The 24,971-nt window shown below is 42.0% G+C and overlaps 1 protein-coding gene across 4 annotated transcripts; it reads right to left on the bottom strand.

The window, feature by feature from the left end:
• Positions 1–1,528: 1,528 nt before the first annotated feature.
• Positions 1,529–24,190, bottom strand: mllt1a (MLLT1 super elongation complex subunit a). Of its 4 annotated transcripts, none has more exons than XM_069680604.1 (12): positions 24,100–24,190; positions 17,157–17,337; positions 15,744–15,826; positions 14,326–14,469; positions 11,819–11,944; positions 10,703–11,371; positions 9,561–9,651; positions 9,326–9,437; positions 8,178–8,277; positions 7,652–7,729; positions 7,131–7,202; positions 1,529–5,569 (listed from the first exon to the last, which is right to left on the bottom strand). In XM_069680604.1, the coding sequence occupies exons 1-12, from the start codon at positions 24,109–24,111 to the stop codon at positions 5,441–5,443; spliced, it is 1,797 nt and encodes a 598-aa protein (XP_069536705.1). In that variant the 5' UTR covers positions 24,112–24,190; the 3' UTR covers positions 1,529–5,440. The 4 variants fall into 4 exon arrangements, with proteins under 4 accessions (XP_069536705.1, XP_069536707.1, XP_069536706.1 ...); XM_069680606.1 differs by having other exon boundaries at positions 7,661–7,729; XM_069680605.1 differs by having other exon boundaries at positions 9,561–9,648.
• Between the last annotated feature and the right edge of the window lie 781 nt (positions 24,191–24,971).

Below are 24,971 nucleotides of genomic sequence, written 5' to 3'. Positions count from 1 at the left end.
CTAGAGAGAAAATGAGGGTGGGGCAGGGGGGGAAGAAGTGAGGGCAGAGAGGGGGTTACTGCAGGGCACGTAAGGCGGCAGGGATCCTGGTTTTTCTTTCGTGATATTTTTGTTTTTGGAGACACTTTTTCGGTGTTCAGACGGCGTTCACAGCGAGGACAGAGGGAGTGTGGACGAGTCGCAACAGAAGAAGAGACGTATTAAAGCTATAATCAGAATAAAAACACTGCTGGCAGGAGGGAAACAGAAGAGGAGGGGAGGGAGGGAGGGAGGAAGTCGCTCATTGAAGGTTTGTACCACAGTGGGCTGGTGTGTCTCTTTGTGTGTAGACTGGAGGGGCCACAGGAACTAACACACCAGGGGCCTGAATCAAGAAGCAAGTTCACCACAGTCTGGCTTTCTTTTGATTTTCTGGCTACACAGAACACTTGTGATTCCTGGGGTTTGGTCTCACAAAGCTGGCTCCTGGCTCTGCTAACCCAAAATGCACTAAAAACGAGTGAGGAGTTGTCGTTAAATGAAAGACGTGCAACAAGAAGCCGGTCATGTGACACCCGTCCCATCGTGAGACGCGTCATCATAAGAAAACTGTTGATCAAGTTGGAAGATTTTATCAGTGCAGCAGCTAAAGGTCATATTTAAAAGGTTAAAAAGAATCAAGATAAGTCAGCATGTTACAGTAAATAACAACAGTTACACAGGCTACATAAGAATAAGTCAACAATAATAATAGTCAAATGAGACACAGATCAGATACTAAAAGTTAAAGGATGTTATCTGATGGTGAGATGATCAAATAGGTTCCTTAAATTGTCAGAATTTCCATTATGAATGTGACTTTTGATTGACATCTATGGATCTGTTTCTTGATGACAATTTAAAATGAAGAATGAAAGAGGCAGGTACACAGAACCGCTGCACAGAGTTGGCTGGCAGGTGTCCGTTCGATCAAGGTTACATATTCAGACGCCTGAAGTGAGTTCTGGTCAACAGTTTGATCGCAGTTTAAAAATCAGTGCACAGGGTTTAACAAACTGCATAAAACAATAGTAACTTAGGCTTCACATTTGCTCGCCTGGTACGTCTAACATATAACCAGAGATTCACTGATCAGTGAATGAAATAATTAACAGTCTACGTGCATTTGTGTGGCCATTTCCTGTTTGTAATTTAGCAGTAGAGCTAGACATTTAAATAGAATATTGTTTATATCGAAGTTACAATGCAACCAATTCCAACTTCCAAAATGCACAAGCTGCCATTTTTGATAACGGTGAAATGTTGGCGCTACAATGAAGAAGTGTGGTGTTGCCGGGACGCCCTGCACTTATCTTATTCCTTGGAGATACGAGGTTTTGGTGCTGTCGTGCCAAAACCTTGTACCTCCAAAATGGTCAACTTTTCAAGAATGAAGCTCTGCCTCACTTTGATCGACTCCCGTGTATTTTTTAAGTTACATAGGTTTTGAACGTGTTTCTTGCTTCTCAGGGTCATAAATCTTGTTCACCACATAGACTACATTAAGTTTCAATTAAACTAAAAACATGGAAATCACCACAATTCTTCGATGACAGGTTTTTTGCACGACAGCAGCGATATGTGACGTAACACGTTTGGTTGGTACAGACCCAAGCTAATGTCACATCATTGTGATTTTTATAGTTTTATAAGTGCAAATAAAAACTGTGATGCAAAGATAATTATCCCAATAATCATGAATCAAATCGCAATAACTGTCAAAGTAACAGTAATATGGTTTTTCCCCTATGTTGTGCAGCCCTGTTAACAAGCAGCTCATTTTAGTGTGAATATTAGCACTACTCACTAATAACTGTTTATATATAAGTCCCTGCATGTTTCAATAATAATGCTCCGTGGATTTGAAGAATTTCAGTGCAATCAAATTCAACTGGAAATTATATTTAACATTGATAACTATGGTGAACTCACTTTGTGCAACAAGCTAGAAGCACTGTCAGAGTGTGAAACTGCCACATGCTGAACCGCAGCGTTGCTTATTCGAGTCACACGAGGGACACTTTTTGCACGTCTTTCCCCCCTCACTTCTCTTCTCTCATTTCCTGTCACATCACTAGTGTCAGCCCTAATAAAGACATCAAAAGAGAGAGGCATTTCTATAATGTCTGATACAGGAGGTAATGTGTTAGCTTTGTGCTGTTGTTACTAATCGCTTAGAGCTTTGGATTGAATCATCTGAACTGAAACGGGTCAGCCAAGCAGCACGCGCTGAGTGATGCTATCGTGATCCAGCTGTGTGAGACCAGTTAAGGGTTAATGTTGCTTCATGATGCAGGCCCCAGATCATACATTTCAAATATTCAAGGAAAGAAACACAGACGGAGCGTCTTGTTAAGCTTATTTGTTGGGATGCTCTTTGTTGCTGCTCTCGGTAACTTGGTATGAACCGCTCCACCATTAGTTCAGGTACTTCAAAGCGCTTGAAGAGGGGAACCAAGACCCTATTCAACGACCACCGTCTCACAGAAACACACAACACAGCTGAAGCAACTGTTTCTAGAGCTAATTAATGAGAGGAACCGCACAGTCACCGGACGCTCCCTCTTTAAAAACCTAATCTCAGAAAGCAGGAACATAAAAACAGGACCACCACCGTGTGTGGGAAAATTAGTGGTCTTAAAATGTCAAATACGCCTCTGATAAAATGACAACAGCCGACAAAGACACTGGGGAAGGAGACGCAGGGGTGTGGAAGCCATTAAGACAATACTGGAAATTCAGGCATCCCTATTAACACTTGTTTCGGGGGAGGGGGGGGTTCAATCTGTGTGACCATGGCTGACAGAGCGCACACCCCCCCTCGCGCTGCAAGTCGCAGAAAAAGGCACTAGAGTGGGGCTGTTGCTAGCCGTAGAAAAGTAAAAGCGATATACATTCATAGCTCACAGGTTATCTTAACCGCAATCTGGGAATAAATACACAAAATGCACTTGTAGAAAAATAAAATGTAAAAAAGCGTGGCCCCTATTTTCTTTTTTTCTCGTTATTTTTGGATTCTGGGAGACGAGTATGGCTACTTTTTCACGGCTTTTTTTTTTTTTTTTTTTAAACCCCCACCCTTCCCTACCCGACCCACCACTTAGAAGGCAATTCAGGAGTGATCCTCCACTGCTCTGGCCGCGAGCAGTCGAGCCCTTTCATGCACGCCAATATGGGAATAAGGGAGGAGGAGGAGGAGGGTGGAGAGGAGGGATGAAGTGAGGGGGCTTCAATGGGAATGAGGAGGAGGAGGAGGGGGAGGGGGAGGAGGGGGGGGAGAGCTGTTGGGAGGAGGTCAAGGCTCAGCTTTCAGTGCGAGGAAGTAGAGGGAAAACTCAACAGGACATGTGTTTTCAAATGTTCAGACAGCAGAGAAACCTCAACCAGAGCACGGTCTCTGTCTCTCTCACACACACACGCGCGCACACACACACACACATACAGCACAGCTCAGTGTCTTAGTACAGTGTTGAGTGGGAGGCAAACCTGCATTAATGTGGATACCACTTTACTTTAATCTATAAACACTGTAAACATGTAATAAACAGTTTATAACACACTATAATTTAGGTGTAAGCATATAGAGGATTTTTAAGTGTTAAAAATAAAGACACATTGTTTTACTTTATCGTCACTATTATCTGTTTATATATAGACATGTTTCAATTCTGATAGCGATTCCGATACCTAGACGGATGACTGTCACTGTGCTCGCTTTGTGTAACACCACACTCTGCTAGCACTGTACTGCTGTTTGTAATCGTCACATGGTTATTTACCTGAACCACGTTGTTTTTTCTGGGCTGTCACGATAACCGCATGATAACCATATACCTTGGGGGCGGAAGTGAGAAGCGACTGTCATCACCGCTTTCTTATTCTTAAATAGAGACCCTGTGATGTTGCTTGGTTTGTCTCTGGCGCCTCAAAATCTAAAGGAACGCAATAAACACGTTTCAACCATAGACTATAAAAAGATGGACGACGTGACAGACTGATGAAACTATAAAATCAAATAAGTGTTTCTCAAACATGGTTTCTGTCATCATAGTTAGTTCTTATCGTGCAGATTTACATCCACGTGTTCATTCTTCTGACATGTTTATTTTTAAATAGTTATTTGATGCTGTAAAAAGGATGATTGACAGCTCTGTTGGCAAATACGGCTCGTCGATATATACAGTCAGTGGTTTAGCCGCTACAACAACAACTAGCCCATCACCACGGATTTCATTTCAACAATAAGGAAACAAACTTTGTTGTGATAATAAACTTGCGTTTCCACCACTCGTGCTGTGTTAGCTCGTGTCGATGATGTTTCGCCGTCTGGGGGGGGGACATGCTGTAGTGAAAAACAAAACATACTCCGGCAGCGGGCTGAGACGTCCGCTAATCGCCGAACCGCAAGGAGAAAAAAATTCAGTACCGTCACAGCCCTAGGGATAATACATTTTCACTCGTCGATATCTGATACTGCATTTTACTGTCCTATCTATCAACCAGCTCCCACTTATGTGTGCCCACAGAGGGAGTTATCTGTCGACTAACATATGCATACAACTTAATGATAGTGTGTTCATAAAAATAGCCATTTATCATGTTTTAAGCTGCTTAAAATGCCAGCAGGAGGGAGAATTAAAGTAAAGTGTTACCTGAATTAATCTGTATTTGTCTGCCGTGTGTGTGTGTGTGTGTGTGTGTCTGTGAGTGTGTGTTTTAGGGAGACCGGCTGTTGTTTGTGCTCGAGCTTCACGAACAAAGAGAAGTTGGTAGCGGCAAAGACAACATCTCCTCTTAAACCTCAGCAGTGCTTACTCACATGCACACACACACACACATGCAAGGACAGTCAACACGCACACACACGACTCCAGAGTATGTCGGGAGAGAAATGAGCTCCAGCTGACGGCAGGGGGGGGGAGAGGGGGGGAGGGAACTGGAGTGTTCTGCCGAGTAAGGACTGTGCGTGTGAAGGGGGAGGAAGAGGAGGAGGAGGAGGAGGAGAGGGGGGAGTATTGGCTTTGCAAAGGCAGGAGCAATAAGAGTGCAGGAGGGTGAAGGAGGGGGTGTGGGGTGCATTCCACAGACTCAAAAAAAGAGATGTGTAGTGAAAATCCTGACTGTAGACGGAGTTCAGCTACTCCTCACCCGCTCCTCTCCTCTCCACACCTCCCCCTTCTCCTCCTTCACACCTGAAGGCGGTGTGTCTTCATGTGTGCTTGTGTTTGTTCGTGTGTTTCTGTTTTTGTGGTAGTTGTTCAACGGTTCGGTCAGGCCTGGGAGACAGCTGCGACAGATGTGGCTGCTCCTCTCCTCATTAAAAAAAAAAAAAAAAAAAAGAGGAGACGTGGTGGTGAGTCTACCTCCGCCTACGCTGCTGCCATCCACACGCCGGCTCCTCCGCGCCGGTTCCCAATTCCTGTCACGTGGCCGTCGCCTCCAGGTAGCTCTGTAGTTTGCGGACGGTCGACTCGTCCAGTGAAAAGAGGTCAAAGTCAAAGGTGGTGTTGGTGACGTTGAAGTGGCCCGTCTCCTCGATCAGGTTGACAATCTGACAGAGCAGAGCTTATTGATCAGTTATCAACAATATCTAAAAAAAATGCTAACGTGGCTAACATGGTTATGGCCTAAGACTTTGATTTGTTATTATAGATTACTTTCCAAAGTATTTCAGAGCTGTTTATAGGTATAAATGCGACTGATATAAATAATTATATTGTCATATGGACACAGATGAAGTGACTTTAAAAGCATGGATTGATATTTAATACAAAATGATAGATTGATACACGTTTTTGCAACATCTGACTCTACTATTACACAACGGCGAGCCTGTCTCTTGAAGCCATCAGAAGGTACCTGCTTAGTGGGGTTCTGAGCTGAACCTGGAATGACAATACCTTGTGTAACCTGCGTTTATGTCTTCAGTGTGACACAAACATAAACAGGAACAACATAATGTAAGTGAGGAACATTAGCTACCTGGGTTTAGTAATGTACAAAAATGTTGCCCTGAAGGCGTGAATCAGATCTTTCACTCTTTGCAAAGTCGTTGCTGCAGCCCGATCTGCAGAGTGGTGCGTGGGCCAGCGGCCTTCACTGATTTGAGTCAACATTTTTGTCTCAGTTCAGCTAGCCTGGAACCTCGGCGAAGGGTATATAAAAAAGTACCAGGTACTATAATCAACTTCTCTGGAAAAGAGCGGGGTGCTGGTTTAGCTCAGTGGGAAGAGCAGGCGCCCCATGAACATAGGCCTTAAGTCACTGATGCAGCAGCCACAGGCTCGACTCCCACCGTCTGCCCTTTGCTGCATGTCATCCTCAACTCTCTCCTCTCAATATTTCCTTTCTCTCTTCAGCTGTCCTATAAATAAAGGCCAAAATGTCCAAAAAATAATCTGAGACAAACAAAAAGCGGTTCTGAGTGAGTCGGGTCGAGTTTGTTTCTGACTATGAGATCTCCTGACAGTCTGCAATCGGCTATTGCTGCTTGATAATGCTAACATCACTTCCTACAGCAGGCAAGAAACAATACTAAACAAAATATTTCTGCTTCGTCCTTCAGAACACATTATTTATAGAAAAAAACATTGTCTTAGATGGCCCAAACACGTTCATCACCTTTTGAAAAATTCTGGGTTTTTCTTGCATAAAATGATTCCAGTTTTTTGTATTCATGTTACACTGATTAGTAAGTGCAATACCTAAAGGAGGGGTATTATGCTTATTAACTAGCTTAGCATAATTTATAGTTAAAAAAAACTCAGGCCCTCATACAGCCTCTGCCTGAAACAACTCGTTCAACTCTGTCCCTTTAAGAAACCCTGCCCCTACAAGCCCACTTTCTTCTGATTGGCCAGCTCACCAAAGCCTGCTGAGGCTGCACTTTGTGATGTCACAAAGTGCAGATGTGTAGATAAACCTGTATGAAACCTGGCGTTCACAGCGGCCTGCAGACTTACTCCAACATACTTTTACCTACAGAATTGAAACCTCACCCACGTTTAGTCTGGACATCCAACATTGTAACATAACATTTATACAGCATGTCTTAAAATGTGAAACAGCATAATACCCCTCTTTAAACAAAGGCAGATGGCATGAGCACATACCTGCTGTAAGACGTTACGCTCCCTTAAAGCCATCAGTCTGCGATGGAGGTCCACCAGCTCTTCTGTGTAGGCCTGCAGAGAGGAGGGGGAACACGGTCAGTCGAGCGTTCAAAATAAAAGCAGGACTTTTTACTTTATTTGAATTTCATGTTGTATGTGTTGCACATGTGTTGAAATTATAGACCGCAGGTCTCTATTTGAAAAATATATCTTTTATCTCAATGGGACTTTTTCCTTATGTCTCAACAATCTCCCTGAAATTGAGCACGTGTTTTAATTTGAAGGGGGATAATAGACCAGTTCGCTCCATAAATCACCTCCTTCCAGAAAGGAAAGAGAAGATTATTCTTTATAAGGGTTCAGAGGCCAGAGTCTTTCTGCACATCTGGATCAATTCACTGCCCTGAACTCCATCTTGATTTCATTAATACTCTCGTTGAATAATGACAAAGTACTACGTGTGTGTGTGTGTGTGTATGTGTATGTGTGGAAGAGTTGAAACATAAAAAAGTTTGATTTACCCTTCCTACCTTGTCGTATCCCTTCTTCAACACCTTATCTGAGCGGAAAGAGGAGTCGGGACTCTTTCTGCCCGAAACCTGCAGAGAAGAGATCGGACAAAGAGAGAGAAAGAGGAAAGAGAGAGAGAGAAATCATAGAGGGAGGGGATGCAAAGGAAGAGAGACAGAGTGATGTGAAACGTTAAGGACATTGATGACGGTTATTACAGTTTAAATTACAGTGGAAGCCTGTGGCAGTCCATGGAGAGGGGAATTTAACTACTACCATGTAAACTACTTCTATCAGATGTGTGATTCTCCAACAAAAGAAACTAATTATTTAGTTACTGGCTTTGCAAACAACACAGCGACACACTTTAATGCTAACGTTGGCAAAGGAAGCACGCCCTGGATGAAGGAGAACTCAGTAACAGACTAATATTGTTCAGAGTAAGTGAGGCTTCAACTGCAAATGTTCATGTGTGGTTTCGGTTCTTGTCGGTTCATCAATGGAAGTAGGCGGTAAAACGAGGCCGGTGTGACTCACTTTGTTGTTGGAGGAGTTGTGTTTCTGTGGGGGAGGGGCGAGGCCTCGACTGGGGCTGTGCGAGCCGTCGCTGCTGTCACTCTCGCTGTCCAGGCTGAGTCTGAGGGGGAGACAGGTCAGAGGTCAATCACACAGACAGACAGACATACAGACAGACAGACAGACAGACAGACAGAGGACATCGTCTTACTGCTTCGCATTGCACTTGAATGTGTCTCTGAGGGAATCTGTGTCCGTGTCATTTCAATTTTGAGACAGACAGCTGAATTATTGTGAAGTGATTTACTGTAAATAGAAACACGAAGCACCACTTCCCAGCGGTATGCCTCCACAAACAACTTGCAGGTATATCTGTTTCCATTAAGACTCAGATAATATAGCTGTGTCCCAATTCAGGGGCTGCATCCTTCGAGGGACGTATTTCAAGGCCGACTGCGTCACCGCGGCGCGTCGTAGGCTGTCTCATTCCGAAGGTTGCTTCTGATGCAGCCGACAAATGCGTCCTCCTTTTCCCGGGCCACGGAGGATCCATCGGGCGAGAGATTCCCGCACCAATTCAAACGAGATGGCGGACTCTCAAGCGTCAGAGGAATACACTTTTAAATGTAAATGTTTTTCATTTCGACTTAATCGAATAACTAGCGACACAAATGTTTAAAAATGGAAAGGGCCCTTGAAACTTTAAGCTATTTTTAACTAAATAGGTCAAGTTGTGTGACGCAACAGGAGCAGGCTACGAATGACTCATCCAACGTAGGCCGCGTCCTTTGAAGAATGCAGCCTCTGAATTGAGACACAGCTTATATGTGGTAAGACTTTAAAGCAATGTAATAAATAAACATAAAGTGTATGTTCTGATAAATCTGATTCCAGTCAATAAACATGCAGTCTTTACTCAGAGACTATTTTTACAGAGTAGTACCGAAGACCAGTGACCTTGACCTTTGACCACCAAATTCTAACCAGTTCACACATGAGTCCAAGACGACGTTTCTGCAAAACTGGGAGAAATTTCCTCCAGGTATTCATGTGTCATCATCTTAAGAGGATTGGACAGACAGCCTGAAAAGGCAGCAACACCATAAACAAGTCTCACAGAGCGCTCCAGGGCCACTCAGAGATGTAAAGGGTTTTTTAATGAAACTGACCGAGAGTCGCGATTGGGGGGGTTGGTCTTGATGGGGGTCTCTTCCTCTGAGCTGCTGTCGTCATCGTCCGACTCCTCTGACTGGATCTCCTCCACCATGGACCGGAGGGGGCCTGAGAGAAGAGGACAGAGTCGCACAAACTTTGAAACTACAGACCTGAAGGCTGTGACTCTAGTAAACATGTAACGCCCAATACGCAGGTTATATTGATAATAATGGTGAATGGATTCTCTACCTTGTCCTTGTTTCTGTCCCGGCTCAAAGTCTGAATCAGAACTGGAGTCAGAGCTCGAACTGGAGTTGGAAGGACTGGAAGGAGCCGACTGCTGTAGGAGGAGAAAAGAGGAAAATGTCAACAACAGGTAAGAAGGTTGATGGGACAATAAAGGCTCTTACAGCACTAATTTGATAATCAATTAATAAAGAAATTTAAAGGAAAAGTACCAAAACATTGTCAAGTTTATATTTCATTTGTGAAAAACTTATATTTACATTCTAAGCTTAATCCAAAAGGCAACTGGACTGAAGTTCTTGACGACCTTTCACCTCTCATCTTCAAGAACTTCAACCAAGTCCAGTCGCCTTTTGGATTAAGCTTAGAATTACCACGACCTGAAAGACTGAGAACCTTCACAGACTTATATTTACATGTGCTTTTTCATCTTATGTGAGAGTAAATTCAGTATCCTGAAGCGCAGTGTGACATCCTCGATATTGAAGGATATTTTTCTGACCGACTTTCCAGAGACAAAACAATTGATTGAGAAAATACAACGGCAAATTAAGCCATCCTATGTGAAACATAACCTTAACAGAAGGTCCTTAAATGATATTTTTGAAGAGCATGACCACGGCTGAGCAATAAATTGATTTTACCATTTAATTCCAATGTATGATAAAAGGACAACGTTTAAAAATCTAAATGTAGTTTGACTTCATCTTGGGTAATTTGGGCGTGTAGCTACAATCTTTTCCTGAGCTCCTGTGGTCTATAATAAAATTTAAAAATGGCGGCTCGAGCTATTGCAATTGAAAGTGAGAGGTTTGTTCCCACTAAATTGTTCTCAAGTTTGAGCTCCAGTAAACCGCTGTCCGACCGCTGGTTCGTCTAAAATAAAATATCTGACGAATAAAAGCAGCAGCATGACTCGTGAGTTGCACAAGACTGCAGCAGCTTAAAAACACCAGCTAAAGAGAAGCCAACAACAGTGGCAGAAAATCAGTTATTAGTTATTCAGATGAGTATGAAAAGTTCAGAAATTATATTTTTAATTCATATCACTCAGTCCTTCATATGATTTTATAAAAACGCTTTTTCAGTTAAAATAAAGTCAGAAAGTTTAACCAAACATAACATTTGTATCACAGCCGATGTACCTCTGACTTAGAAGATGCCTCTTCCTCCGAATTCGACTCTTCCGACTCTGGAAGTTTCTTGGGTTCCTTCGGCTCCTGTGTGTCGTTTTTGCCTTTGGCCCAGCGACCTTTGTCCTTGGGCGGTTTCTTCTCTGCGTACGGCTGAGTGGCTGAGGTCGAGGAGACACGAGGAGAAGATCCTGTGAAGGGTCCGCCGGTCGGCCCCTTCGGACCGTCTGAGCTGCCCTTCTTCTGCTTCTTGGCGCTGGGTTTGGGAGACTCTACGGTGGAGGGTCGTTTCCCTGGAGCTTTGGGCTCTGCGGGCCCTCCCCCGCCTCCCCCGCCACCTCCTCCTCCCCCACCTCCCCCTCCTCCCCCTCCGCTCCCTGCCCCCCCTCCTTTAGGGGACATGCCCTCCATCTTTGACTCCTTCAGGGTGAGTTTAGGCTCCTTGAAAGCAGCCTTGGGTAGGACCTTCACTTCCTCCTTCACTTTGATCTCTGTCGGCTTTTTCGAAGACGAGGACGAGGAAGGGTCGCGGCCGCTCTTGCTGCTGCCGTCTCTGTCGTTGTCTCCTTTTGATGTGGCTTTGCTCTCAGAGTCTTTTCGGGGACGTTCACGGTGCTCCTTGGTCAGCTTGTGCGGTTTGGGTCCTTTGCTGCTGCCACCACTTCCTTCTTTGCTGGGTTCCTAGAAAGAGAAAATGATAGCACTGTTATGAACAATGTACTCTTCAAGCCCTCAGCCAAAGGCCCCGTTAAAGGATACAGGCCTCATCAGGGTCCTGCCGTTCAGGTCTGTAATGCCATTACATTATTTATATAATATGTATTTGAAAAAATGTAAGGGGACCAGTTTCCTGTTCTCTCCTGATATATCTTGTCTTCTAGGAGATAAGCTACCCGAGTTATTCTGCATACATGCATACAGATGCTCAAAACAGCTGGCAATTATTAGAAGCCTGAGTCAGGAGACTGATTAATGATTTTGTTAAGCACATACGCTGTTCAGACATTTACCCCATACATTTTTCAGTTAAGTGTCACTAAACATTGACTGCAGTGATCAATGAAGTCACTGAGAAAGCTCACAGTTAGACCGTCAAGAGGATATCCTTTTGTTGGATATTAAACCAACCTTTGACACGTGAGAGGTCTTGGTCTTCTTGGGGTCTGAGAAGGCAGAGAGGGGGATGGTGGGGAGCATCGGGTAGTCTGGACTGGGCCTCGACACGGCTTCAGCCCCCTCTGGAACCACCAATACCTGAATGTAAGAGAGAAGAGTTCACGCATGAGCTTCTGTGTGGATCTTTAAATGCACCTCACGCTGTATGGACACGTTAATTCTCATTTAAATAGTGTTCAGGACATTTATCAGGACTTTGGCTGGAAACAGAACTAAGGTTTTATTGAGTTGTTTTCCTAAAGACGATGTTACGTGACTCATAGGTGGAGCATTTCAATGGCTTGAATGGTGGGGAAACAGTCATGGTTGACTCATCTGTAAAAAGGGGAACAATTGCAGTGGAGATTACATGTTCCTCCAAACAAGTGAAATCATAAAACTAAGAGGGAGATGTTAACTACAACTCTCAATTAGCATCTGCTGCTTTTGCAATCATTTCTTGTTGGGCTATGTCGTGTTTAAATATCATTGTCCTTAAAGATGATGGAGCACACTGGCCCTGATAAACAACTACTGTGTAAGTGTGAAAGCAAATTGTTGGGGGATAGGGTGGTTTTGTATCTATGGCATATTTTCCATCCATACATTATCTATACTGCTCATCCTGGTCAGGGCTGCGGGGGGGCTATGTGAGCGAACGGTGCTGTGTGTCAAAGGTAAGGCAGCAAGTTGCAATAAACATTACAATCCTCTACACTGAATTTGCACAAAACACCACAATCTATTCTATGCGATCTATTTCTATGATGACAAGCATGCCCAAATTCACCACAGAAAATGCCTGATTGCTAGCGGTGTAGCGGATCATATTTTATCCGTGATCCATACGGATCACTCCTCGCGGTTCGGCACCATAGACTGTATAAATAATGTACGTGCTCCTTGTTCAGAGTTGCAGTGAAAAGAGACAAGACTGAGTGTTGTGTTTGACATTCACGGAGCGGCTGCTGCAAGACTGGGATGGGAAGTAAGTTTAAATTTGGATATTTGACAGTTGAATATCCAACCTTCACAGTGATGCTAAACCTAGCTTTCGTTTCGTGGTGCGTTTGTGGAATATTTTTAACGAGAGGTGCAGGGCATCGGCTCTTCTCTTTTCACTCTCACCGCGTCTGTATTTATTTTGAAGGAATTAGCTGGCGGTTCCTTGTGATAACGATCGGGAGCTCAATGCACGTAACTTCGTCCCACAGCCTGCAGTAGTCTACCGTGTGGATATTAAAGCTCCTGTGAGGAACTTTCGGTTTGTGTTGATTTTGGCGCCCCCTGTGGACAAAGCCGTACCTCTTATCTCTTTGCTGATTTTGCCCTGTTCATGCCCCCACCAGCAGCAGTTTCAGGCATTAAAAATAACTATATAGAAATAATCCATCTTGTCGCTGATGGTCTGGTTTGCTTTTGTAGCTCATATAGAGTAACTAACTTAACTTACCGCTACCCTTCTTACACAAAGTTAGATTCATATCGCTCACAGTTTGTTTTATTGCCGGTTACTTAAACAGCAATTGTAATGCAGGTGTAGCCAGTTAAAAAATAAAATACACACACGCCCGCTGTGAACGCTGAGCATGTTAAATGTAGCCACTGCTGCTCTGTAAAAACCTTGTTTTTGTGGATTATAGCACACTTGTAACGCAGTAGACTACAGAGGGATTTTTATTTTGAGTTTGTATTGTTTACTTATGATGGGACCAGCAGATACTGATATTAAAAAGATGCAGCTTTTATTCTGTTTAGATGACGAGTGACAGTCATAGAGGAGTATACAAGTTAGTATATCCTCTTTTTTCTTGCTGATCTGAAACATGATCCGATCTGTGACTCAAAAACTGTTACAATCTGAACCATGAGTTTAGTAATCTGTTACACCCCTATTGAATGCACTTTGTTGCAGTGATATACAGGCAAGTTCATTATGTTGATCGATAATTTAGTAGGGGTCTGTCAGTCGATGGGTGGACTTAACAAGTAACTGAATTATCGTTGTGCAACAACATTCACAAAGGCAGGTGTAAAGATTAAATCCCACCGCTGTTTCTGGCACTCAGAAGTCACCATTTGATTTAAAATAATGTTTAAACATAAACATGCTTAAACGGTTTCAACAAAGTTTTGTTGGAGTTTGTGTAACTTTTGACACCAAAATTTTATTTTTACTGCAATTATATATCGGTACCAAATATCGGTTATCGGTCTCCTCGATTACTAATAATCGGCCCTTAAAAAAACCATATCGGTCGACCCCTAAGTACGAGGCATATTTTTTATTCGTATTGCTTACGTAGTTGTACATTGTTTAACAAACAATAACAGCTTAACTGAAAAAAAAACACCACCCAACACCAGCTGCATTTAAGGAGTCGTGGTAAAATAATTCATGTGGTATTTCCTGCTACAGCACTTATTTAGCCAACAGTCGAGTCAGCCTGGAAAGCAGCCCCTGTGTCAGGCAGCCTCACCCCTCCAGCTTTGATCAGCTTTCTCCTGAATTCTTTGGTGGGGTTGTTGAAGGTGAGCTTCTCACAGCGCAGGTGGTTGACTGGTGGGTTTCCCTCCAAGTTAAGGAATAGGTCGTAGTTGAAGCACACTTTTTTTGGTTCCTCCTGAAGGAAGACATCAGGATAAAAACAGTTTTAAGTTATGGGACAGAAGCTAATTTGTGTAGATCGTCCTGCATTTCTATCTTCCCTACAAACTGCCCACACCCAATACCTGAAAGTTTCACAACAAAAGATAACAGCTGAGTGAATGAACTATCACCCCAGGAGTCAATAAAACAGACGGAGCTGATAAGAAAACATTCCTGAGAGAAGCGGACAATTAAAGCTGAGGAAAAGGCCTACAGACGCTCGTGAGACGTTTTATAATATTTAGTCTTCCTGTAAATGCTGTTAAATAAAGCATTTAAAGCGTTTTCTTGCTTTTAAACTATTTTATTCATCTTCTTGACAGATGTGTCCATTGTGTGTAAGTTAATTGCACAAAAGAGGAGGAAGTAACATGTTTGGGTGCAGTCCAGAGGTTTAATTTCATGAAGAGCTGCAGGAGATGGTGGGACACTAATGTGCACAAACCTCTTAAGCATCATCCTTATCTTGTAATGAGAGTAAAGTGGCTCTTTCTTTCTTTCATCATTCATTTAAACGGCTAATGGAGGCTCTAAGGAGCCAGTTTAATAATATGTGCTTGTTTTATTTATATCACACAGACAGAAGTAATGTTTCTGTAACACAATCGAGCACTGAGAGGATATATAAGAACAACTATCTTAACTTACTGATTAGCGTGTTAGTAAGGCTCTTAAACGAGGTTTTATAACCAGAATTGTGCTGCACATAAACGATATACATGCACTTCTGTAATCCCATTTCTTTTGGCTTTGGGCAATTATTTATTTCTGTAACATAATCTAAGAGAAACACACAGTTTCTCTTGCCAGATTAAGGCATTAAACAACTAAATACGGGGCGATTTCTGCTGGAAAAATCCTGCTTTCCCTCCAGTAACCCAGATTTTTATGTTTGTGCTCTGTTTCCTTACAGATTTCAGTGCAGTTCAAAAGCACAAAGTCTGCTTTAAATGTAAGAATCCTTAATATAGCACCAACAACATCCTGATCTTTACTCAGGCCAGCAGAACTACGTCTATTGTCACATTACAGTCCGTCATGCCCTAAACCTAGTCTGAAAGCCATTCTCCAGGGGGGAAATAAATCTGCACAACAGAATGCAAACAGTATCTCACAAAATGCTCATAGCTTCTTTAAAAAAATAAGATTTCAGCATCTGTCTGTGTATTTTCTGATCCCACAGCCTGAGTTTCTTTTCTGTGATTACAGAATCTACAAAGAGAGACCTGTCTGTCCAGTTGATCTCACCTTGTTCTTGAAGTAAACCTCAATAGGCATGAGGAAGCCTGCGTAGCCCGACTCCTCCACTTTGTACGGAGGCTCCTTGCATACTGCAGACAGACACAGACAAAGGGTCACATTACTCTTATCAGTAGAAGGACGGAAAATAAACGGGGGTAGATAAATGCCAAATAATAAAAACTCCTTGAAGTTTTTAAAACTGTTTGGCAACACATATTTTTCTCATGTTTCTTAGTTTTAGCAAATAAAAATGTCCCCCTTTAAAAATATTTTGTTACACAGTGTCCTAACATCCGTCTGTGCAGTCACATCAGACAATCTCGGTCCTTACTACACGCTGGTGTTAAATACTTGATTCTGATTAGTAAATCACAGAATTCTGAGGTCGGCTATTTCTCGATAACAGACCGTTGCTATGAACGTTGCTAGGGATTCGGCTCTAATCACACAATCCAGAGGACTAACTGTAATCAGATCAATCTGCCCTAAGAAGTCCGGTAAATTTGACGTCGGTCTGTTTACAGATGGAAAAAAAAGGAAAGAGACAAGAGAAAGCAATAAAGGTAAAACGATGTAAAAACTGACGGCTACAACAGAGAGATCTACAAAACTGAAGACGAGACACGAAGTAAACATTAAACAGAACACAGTACGGGATACGGCGGTGTCTACAGACGGTGAATGGAAAAGAAAATGTCAACAGACTCTTACAGTGACAGTTCACCATTTCCATCAGTGGAAATGTTTCCATTTTAATGTGAGTGATAACAGCTAACTTAGCTCATGTTAAGAAAGCTAAGTTAACCGTTGCTATGGAACTGGAAATATATTCATTTTCAAATCAATATTTTGTGTCAGATAATTGATTTTGTAAGTAAATAGTCGGGTAATAAGCGGGATAATTAATTGGTTAAATATGCACGTCTGTTATGATTGGAAACAAACCACGTACCGATCAGCTGTGCACTTAAGATGGGTTAGTACCTGCTTTATCCTTTTTAAAACAGGGACACCAGTTTCACTGTCATTACTGGAAATAATACACAAAACAGCCAACAGAAACTTTCTGTAGTTAAATGAGGAGGCTTCGGACAGATATCTCCTTTCAGTTTAACTAATTCAATGTGAGCAGCAACAGGATGTGAGGCATAAGTTCAGCTCAAAACACTGGATTTAATCACAATTTCACTGTAAGAAACATTGTCTTCACATCCTAACCTCACTCTGACATCTGTGAATGATCATATATACAACTTAATATCTAAGAAGACCTAAATCCACCTGCTGGACTTATATCAACTTCTCGTGGGGCAACAGCAGTATAAAGAAATATACAGATTAACCCGATTCTTCAGCGCTTAGACGAGTACCTCCCTATAAAAACAAAACTGGCCTTGCGTTGATATTTCTTCATCTTACCTCTCTTGGGTTTGGGGAAGCTCTCGTGCAGGCGGAAGACGACCCTCTCGACAAAGTGCTGGATGTCGCCGGTCTCTGGCCCTCGGACAAACACCATCCAGTCGTGGGTGAAGCCTTCTGATGTCACCTTCTTCCTCAGCTGGGCTCTGTGGCCTAACTCCAGCTTCACCTGCACCGTGCACTGTAAAGAGGCAGATAGAAACAAGAGTCAGATTCTGCAGATTACTCGATTACGCCAGTAGACTTCGGAGGAAATACACAGGCAGAAAAATAGGTAAAATGAAAACCGCAAGTGCTGAATAAGAAGCAGCAGATTTATTCTGATGAAGAGACTTATAAGAGTAGGAAGGAAATATCTGAGTGACAATATTTACTCTTTGTACAAACTGTGGTAAGCAGGGCAAATACGTCCTTTAGATCATCATGATAGAAAGATTTACAGGCAAATGTAATGCTTTTCTTGTCTTAGCTCTGGCTCTTATAACTTGCTTGAGTTATCATATAGTGCAGTGGTTCTCAACTGGTCTAGCCTCAGGACCCACCACCACCTCCTAAATGACTAATCGTGACCCCAAATTTCTGAAAGTTTTCTGTGTACAGTAGCATAAACAGTATAACAGTCAAACAAAATAACCAGCAGTGCATAAGAGGAAAATATTCCAGCTACAAATCATTCAATCAACAGCCTTCTTTCAACAGAATAAACTCAAAGCGCATGTTTCAAGAATGTAACTGTAGCTGGGATTCCCCAATCAGCGGATACATGGAGTGTGACTAAACTACACTACTAGTGCACACACGTCAAAGGAAACCCATGTCCTTCAAAATAAAAGCACAGCATAGTTTTTGTTTTTTTTCAAGCACACATCCGCGACCCACTTTTGGGTCCCGACCCATCAGTTGGGAACCACAGATAAAGTGTATAGTATTCTAAGCACTTAAATAAAACATGTCAGAGAAAAACAGAAGACAAAAAGACGGGTAACCTGACTTAACCTCCGTGTCTTAGCCTGTTTTATTTAGAACGCTCATCCCAAATATAAAGAAAATTAAGCTTAAGCCTTTTTGTCCAAAATGTTCTGCAGACTAATTGATAGTGAAATCAATAAGATGTTAAATCCAGTGGCCATGAATGACACTTTGTAAACTGAGGATGACTCAAACACTATAATAACGTCATAGTGAAATGAAACCAGGGGAATTACTCCACATTAACAAAACCCTCTTTTTCTAGAGACTTAGTGTGCAGGAGAGAATGCACACTTATTCTGGACCAGCACAAAGCTGGACCGGTGTCTGGACGCTTCCCGCTGGAATGGGAGCGATTAGCTGCCCGAGGCGACAGATTTCAAAGGTTTGTCCAGAAGAGGGGCACATTTTTGGGCCACCTCTGTCTGCCAAGAACAATGACAGCAACGGGACAAGCGAATGACACCGCGCTGGTGGGGATTGGCAAAGCCAGTGAAGAGGCTACGGAGATGGGGAGCAGAGGGGACTGAAGGGTGGCTGTTCGAGGGGGCGAGAGGGGCGACAGAAAGGCACTTTATGTCCAGCAGAGGACTGAAGAATGTGGGGATTTGGCCCCGCCGGAGAGAGAGGCTCGTGAGCTGGGACTGAGTGGGGGGATTAGAGGGGACAGGATTGAGATGAGCTGGTCTGGCACCCTCTCACTCACACACACACACACACACACAGATACACACAGCTCCCCTGCCTGGCACTCTGCCCGGCCATTCTGTGGCAGTAATGCCCTTAAACTCCACACTCCACCACACCCACATTGAGGAGCCGTGGAGTCCCTCCAAACATCAACAAGATCCCCTTACCACGAAAAAAAACCAAAAACACTGTATAGATTTTAAAATAATAGTTAACATGTAAAGATTTAGATTTCTTTATAGGCATGAGCTTAGACTGCAGAAAAAGTGTGCTATGATTATGGATTTTAGAGGCACTGTCATGCTGACTTTTATGTTGTTTAAACTACGTTTTTCTAAAATAAGTTTTGTTAAACATCGCAATATATTGTTTTGTAACTCCTGTATTGTGATACAAATCATATCGCCAGGTTCTTGCCAGTAAAGCCCCAAAGATAGACCTAAACATTACAGGTCAAAGAGAATAAAGGAGAGCGTGACTGCACAAGAAGGCCAAACTTGAGAGACTGGTTTGCTTTAGTGGGCAGGTGAGTCAAAGGCACTCCTAAACTAAATAAATAATACAAATACTTGCAATTAACGCAACCTAGAATGGAGAAAAATGAACATGAAATTTCTCTCAATAATGAGCAAATTAAGAGCCCAGGTGGCAAAATGAAGCAGAGAAAATTGGAGAGAGACAATTAGCTGATTAACTGAGAAGCTGAGGGACTTATTATTTTTCAGGAACAGCTCTTATTACGGACGTTTTTTCAAGCAAAGGTTCCCATCAATCATTAGCTTCTGAGATGTGAGAATATGCTGCTTTTCTTTGATTAAGCCTGTGTGACAGTAAACTTAAAACAAGGCATTTAAAAGACATCAGTTTGGGCTGAGAGATGCACGATAATGTCGGAACATCATCAGCTTTAAAGATCATCATCGGCCCCACGTGAACACTTCTAACTAATAATGAGTTTAGTTATGTTTATGCAACGGATGCAACATAATAATACGATTATTCCACTACTTATGTGTGCAAATATTGGGATACAATCTGGCAAAATCAGCTGGAAAATTTCACCATATGGGATGTCAGCAAAATCCAATACTGTCTATTTTCACTCTGAGAGCCATTTTTTCAAAATTTTTTGGATTAATAAATGGTTTATTAAGCAGTAAATTGGCAGAATAAACTATGAATGAAAACAAGAAAATGCTTCAGCGACAACAATTGTTTTTAGTATCTAACGCAGTGGTTCTCAACTGGTGGGTCGGGACCCAAAAGTGGGTCGCTGAAGTGTGCTTGAAAAAAGTTGTGGCAAAAAAGTCTATGCTGCGCTTTTATTTTGAAGGACAAGGGTTTCCTATGACATGCATGCATGAAGAAGTGTCATTTAATCACACTGCATGTATCCACTGATTGGGTAATCCCAGCTACAGTTACATTCCTTTATGCTGCACTATGTCAGTTTATTTCTATTGAAAAAAGGCTGTTAATTGAATGAACTGTCGCGGGAATATATTCTTCTTATGCAAACTGCACAGATTTTAATTAAATAAATTCGACTGGTTAAAAAAAATTTGGGTCGCCATTGGTCACTAAGGAGGTGATGGTGGGTCCTGAGGCGAGACCAGTTGACAAACAGTGATCTTACAAGCTTTTAATATTAATCATTATAAATGTGTCCATAAGAGGTTAGAAAATATAGATTACTGTTTCCCATAGTGACTTCTTTAAAAGGTTTGTTTCGACTGAATTTTAGTGTAAAACCCAAATATATTGAACATACAAACTAAAACCTCACATATTAGAAGCTGCAAAAACAAAATGACTCAATCAATTAAGTTAACAACTAATTTTCAATGGATTGACTAATGAAATTAGTGACCAATTGTTTATCCGTTACAAATACAGACAGTAAACACAATTATGTTGATAGACAGGACATTGATTCTATTGTATCAAAAAACATTTTTCTATGAAACTGTTAACTGAACAGAAAATTAAGAGGCCAGGAGGCAAAATTACGCTGGGAAAATAAAGAAAACCACTTTGATGGAGAGGGACATTAATTGAATCGTGTCAAACAGCCGTACATTATGAGACGCCAGGGAGATACATTCAAAAAACAATGGTGACATTTCTCAGTTGTACAAATGTTAGACGGACTAAAAGCCGTGTGGCATCACTTATTAAGAAATCCTCTCTTTAATACAAGGGATACAAAACCATGCTCTCTCTCCTTCTCCTACACCGAGCTTCAATAGAGGGGAAATACACATTTTGGCAGACGCACTGGCTCCCATGAAAACAATGAACTCCCAGCTGACATGTAAATAACACCCCTCATGACCAACTTTCATCTAATAAACCATTAATGAAAAGTCAGAAACTTTGCCTTAGGGACACACAAACACACACACACACGTACAAACACATAACAGCAGCTGTATTTTGATGAAGCCACAGGTTTTAACTAAAGCCTTCATCACATCCAAAAAGATGACACAGAAAAGACTTGAAACGGTTACTTGTATTGGAAAATGGACAATCCCAGAGAGACGTAAATAGCCTCATCACCCAAGGAAAACAAGTGAGTGTTGGAAATACTTGTGTGAATGAGTGCGTGGGGAAAGCCGCATCACCGCTCATCTTGTTTACATGCAGATCTCATGACTAAAGACAAAGTTCTCATGTAGACACAAAGTCAAGAGCCTGAGCCAGAGCTGTGACAGTTTATAGATTAGTCGACAACCTTTAAATTAATCACCAACTGTTTTGTATTTAATCAGACGGTTTTAGTCATATTTCTAAGAAGTTCAAGATTTTCTGATAACAGCTGGATGTGGATATGTTCTCTCTCTGTGACAGTAAACTGAATATCTATTAGTTATAGACAAAACAAGACATTCCTGGACGTCATCATCGGTTTTGGGAGACCCTTTCTGATATTTTGGCCTTTTTTTCACCATTTTCTGACCATTGTTAGACCAATCAACTCACCAACAACAACTTATTAATCAAGAAACTAATCCAAGTTAAATCATCAATGAAAATAGTCATAAGTGGCAGCCCTCAAATGAACATTACAAGGCTTGTCAAGGTAGGTTTCATTGCAAGGCTGCTGTATCAGAACTTTTAGCAGCATGCAACAATCAACTGGCAACTAAGCATTTACCTGAGTAAGAATGAGAAATCCAACATAAATCTTTCACATGTAACATAGTTAACATTCACAGAAATACAACTAGACTACTCTGGAGTTGGGGCAGATGACTTCCTCTGGATGAACACTCACACATCTAGTTAAACTTCAAAGTAGTGTTGGGAATTACGGCTCTTTGAAGGGAGCCGGATCTTATGGCTCCGTTCCGTTCCGAAAGGTACGGAGCCATAAGATCCGAGGTGAGACAGTGGTCGGACTCGCGACCGTGCCTGCACTCTGTTCTCCCATGTCAACACACACGCATATATAAAATTCTGCACTTTCACAACTTAAAAGTAAACAGCAGAATAATGTAGGAACAATTAATTAATGTTGCCAATAATTTATGATACAACTCTGTACGACTACAGAGATGTCAACAAAAAAACTATCAACCTGGCGGAGGGTTATAATGTTGTTCACCGTCTGCACTACATTGTGGTTTCATGATTTCGCTGTAGTGACCTAGCATAGCTGTGTTGCAGTTGAAAAAAGCTGCCTGTGGTAATTTGGCATAAAGGGGAGTGGATCTAGGCCAGGCAGTGAAATTTGGGCCCGGCTATGAAAAGAAAGTCTCTCACCTACGACTCGGTTCCCATCGTTCGCACCAAAGAGCCGTTCAAAAGCACCGGATCGTTTGCAAACGTCACAACACTACTTCAAAGGGGCCACACTGAATGGGGACTAGCTCCAAGAAAGTGGCTGAGCCACTTTCCATGGGTGTGTGTGGTCTAACCATCTGAAATACAGTCCTGAATAGCCTCAGGCATTTACAGAGTAACCCACTTTGAAGCTTTATCTCCCTTACAGTTAGCAGAGATGTAATTTGGTTGACCACTTTTCTGACCTGTGCAAAATAAATGATGTAGCTTTTTAAAGCTCCTGTGAGGAGTTTTTCACTGGTTATGAAACAGACTGAAGTTAATTCTGATTACACTACATGACCTACAAAAGCAAATCAGACTATCAGCGGCAACATTGATTATCTCTATATAGTTATTCTTAATGCCTGAAACCGCTGGCGGGGGAGGTTTCAGATGAAGCGATTAACTGCACGCTGCCTTTGTTTACATTTTCCAGGGCAAAAATATAAAGTGAGTGATACATATGACTGTTAAAGCAAGCAGGATATGATTTTTTGTTAAAAATCACCACTTAAGCATGTACAGGACAAAATCAGCAAAGAGAAAAGAGGTACAGCTTTGTCCACAGGGGGCGCCAAAATCAACACAAACCAAAAGTTCCTCATAGCAGCTTTAAGATGACATAAAATCTGAGTGGAGCAAATGTATGCATGCAATACAATTAAATGATTTAAGACATGATCTTGCAAGGGTTCAAACCCAAGTGCTTAAAATAACATGTAATATTTGGGTTCTTTGATTTTTAATGACCAGCCAATGCATGGGTGGTCATCATGACTGGATTCAAGTTCAACGTTGCCACAGCTTTTCACCAAGCTACATGCATTTTAGTCTACAATCATAAACGTGGAAGACATTAAACATGACCAACTACTGGCTAATAATGCAAATATATTCCTGAAGTGTGGTGGTTGCTGGTTTTATTAGCCCCTGCATGTGAGGTTTCAGGCCGCTGGCAGTGCAGACACCACCCCTCCTCTGCAGCCCGACCTGGAGAGGACAAATCTTTTCCCCGGCGCCTTGTAGCGGCTCCTTAGCCTTTAGCCAACGGCCGACACACTCCTCATAGGTAGACTAGCTTAGCTTAGCTACACAAAAGCTCACTTCAAATAAGTCTTCGTGGTGTTTAACAGTCTGCATATGCGTTTTAAACACAGCAGAGCAGAATAAACCCAGGTGTGAATCTCTTTGTGTGCCCGGTTGTGGCTACAGCTATGCAGCGGTGCTGAATGGTGTGGTACACTCAAGCTAGCTAGCGGTAAATACCGATGTATGAGTGCCCAGCTAGCATAGCTCCAGAGCCAAACAACTACGAGTTCATTAGCAGCAGGAGCATTTTTTTCTTCTGGCTAGCAGAACAGAGGATTCATTCCTGCCCTGCCGGCGCTAAGCCTGCTGGCATTTTCTCCCTGAAAAGTTCAGACTCCACAAGGAGACACAAAAGCCACTGTACCTGGTTCTCCATGTTTCTCTGGCCTCAGTGATTGTTGTATTTATTTACAGCGGCGTTTCTGGAGCGTCTCCCCAGCCTCTGCTCCTCATTGTGTGTCAATCCAGCCCAGAAGCGGAAGGCAGACGGCTCCCCTCCCCTTCCAGACGACTGCTGGCAGGCAACCAAAACAGAAAGCTCTCTCAGCCAATCAGGGAACCAGAAATTTAAGCACTCGTGAAAGGAGCCAATCAGAGCGCTTGTGAGGCGGGACAGTCCCTGAGCTGCAAATACAATTAAAGCATTTTCTGGTGGTTTTCTCGAGTGACAGCGAGCTTGTCCCAATGGCTACAGCTCTGTTTCAATTGTAAAATGCACATGATGCTAATTGATTAATCGGAGTTCGATTGTTTAGGTTTCAATAATTCTATTAGTCCGCTAAATGCAATATCAATATCACTAACCACAAGGCTTATTTTTAACTCATACAACTTAATATGCTATATAAACATCGTATAACCATGTATGAGCTTTCTCATTAATTTAAAAAAAAGTGATTCCCTGTCATAAACCAGACCCTTTTAACATAATAAACTCACTGATACATTTAATTACGTACTGTATTTTATTGTTTCTCAGTGTAATGCTACTTTTTTATTATATTCAATTACATTTATAAGGGCATTTACGCATCACAAATAAGAATGCAATAATTAAAGCCAACATGCATGAATAAACAACTTTTTTTGAAACAATGAGGGCATTTTTTTGCAAATTATTTCAAAATATTAAACTTTTTAAATTGTGTTATTTCTTTTATAACAGGTGAAAAGTAAGCATTTGAATGTCAGTAACTTTAGTAAAAGCATGCAAAAAGTTGGTTTCCTTCTCTATAA

Source organism: Semicossyphus pulcher, unplaced genomic scaffold (genome assembly GCF_022749685.1).
Source record: "Semicossyphus pulcher isolate SPU_LCO1_2020_fin unplaced genomic scaffold, fSemPul1.0.p SCAF_4, whole genome shotgun sequence".
In the NCBI taxonomy this organism is placed as follows: Eukaryota; Metazoa; Chordata; class Actinopteri; order Labriformes; family Labridae; genus Semicossyphus; species Semicossyphus pulcher.
Note: the sequence above shows the minus strand (reverse complement) of the source record. Positions and strands in the feature narration are given on the sequence as shown.

Bases quoted from the DNA above. Each gene is read 5' to 3' on its own strand.
- mllt1a (XM_069680604.1), bottom strand. The intron at 11,372-11,818 runs GTTGGTTTAATA...TTCTCTTTCTAG, and splicing joins AGACCTCTCACGTGTCAAAG to GAACCCAGCAAAGAAGGAAG. The intron at 5,570-7,130 runs GTATGTGCTCAT...CTGCTCTGTCAG, and splicing joins AGCGTAACGTCTTACAGCAG to ATTGTCAACCTGATCGAGGA.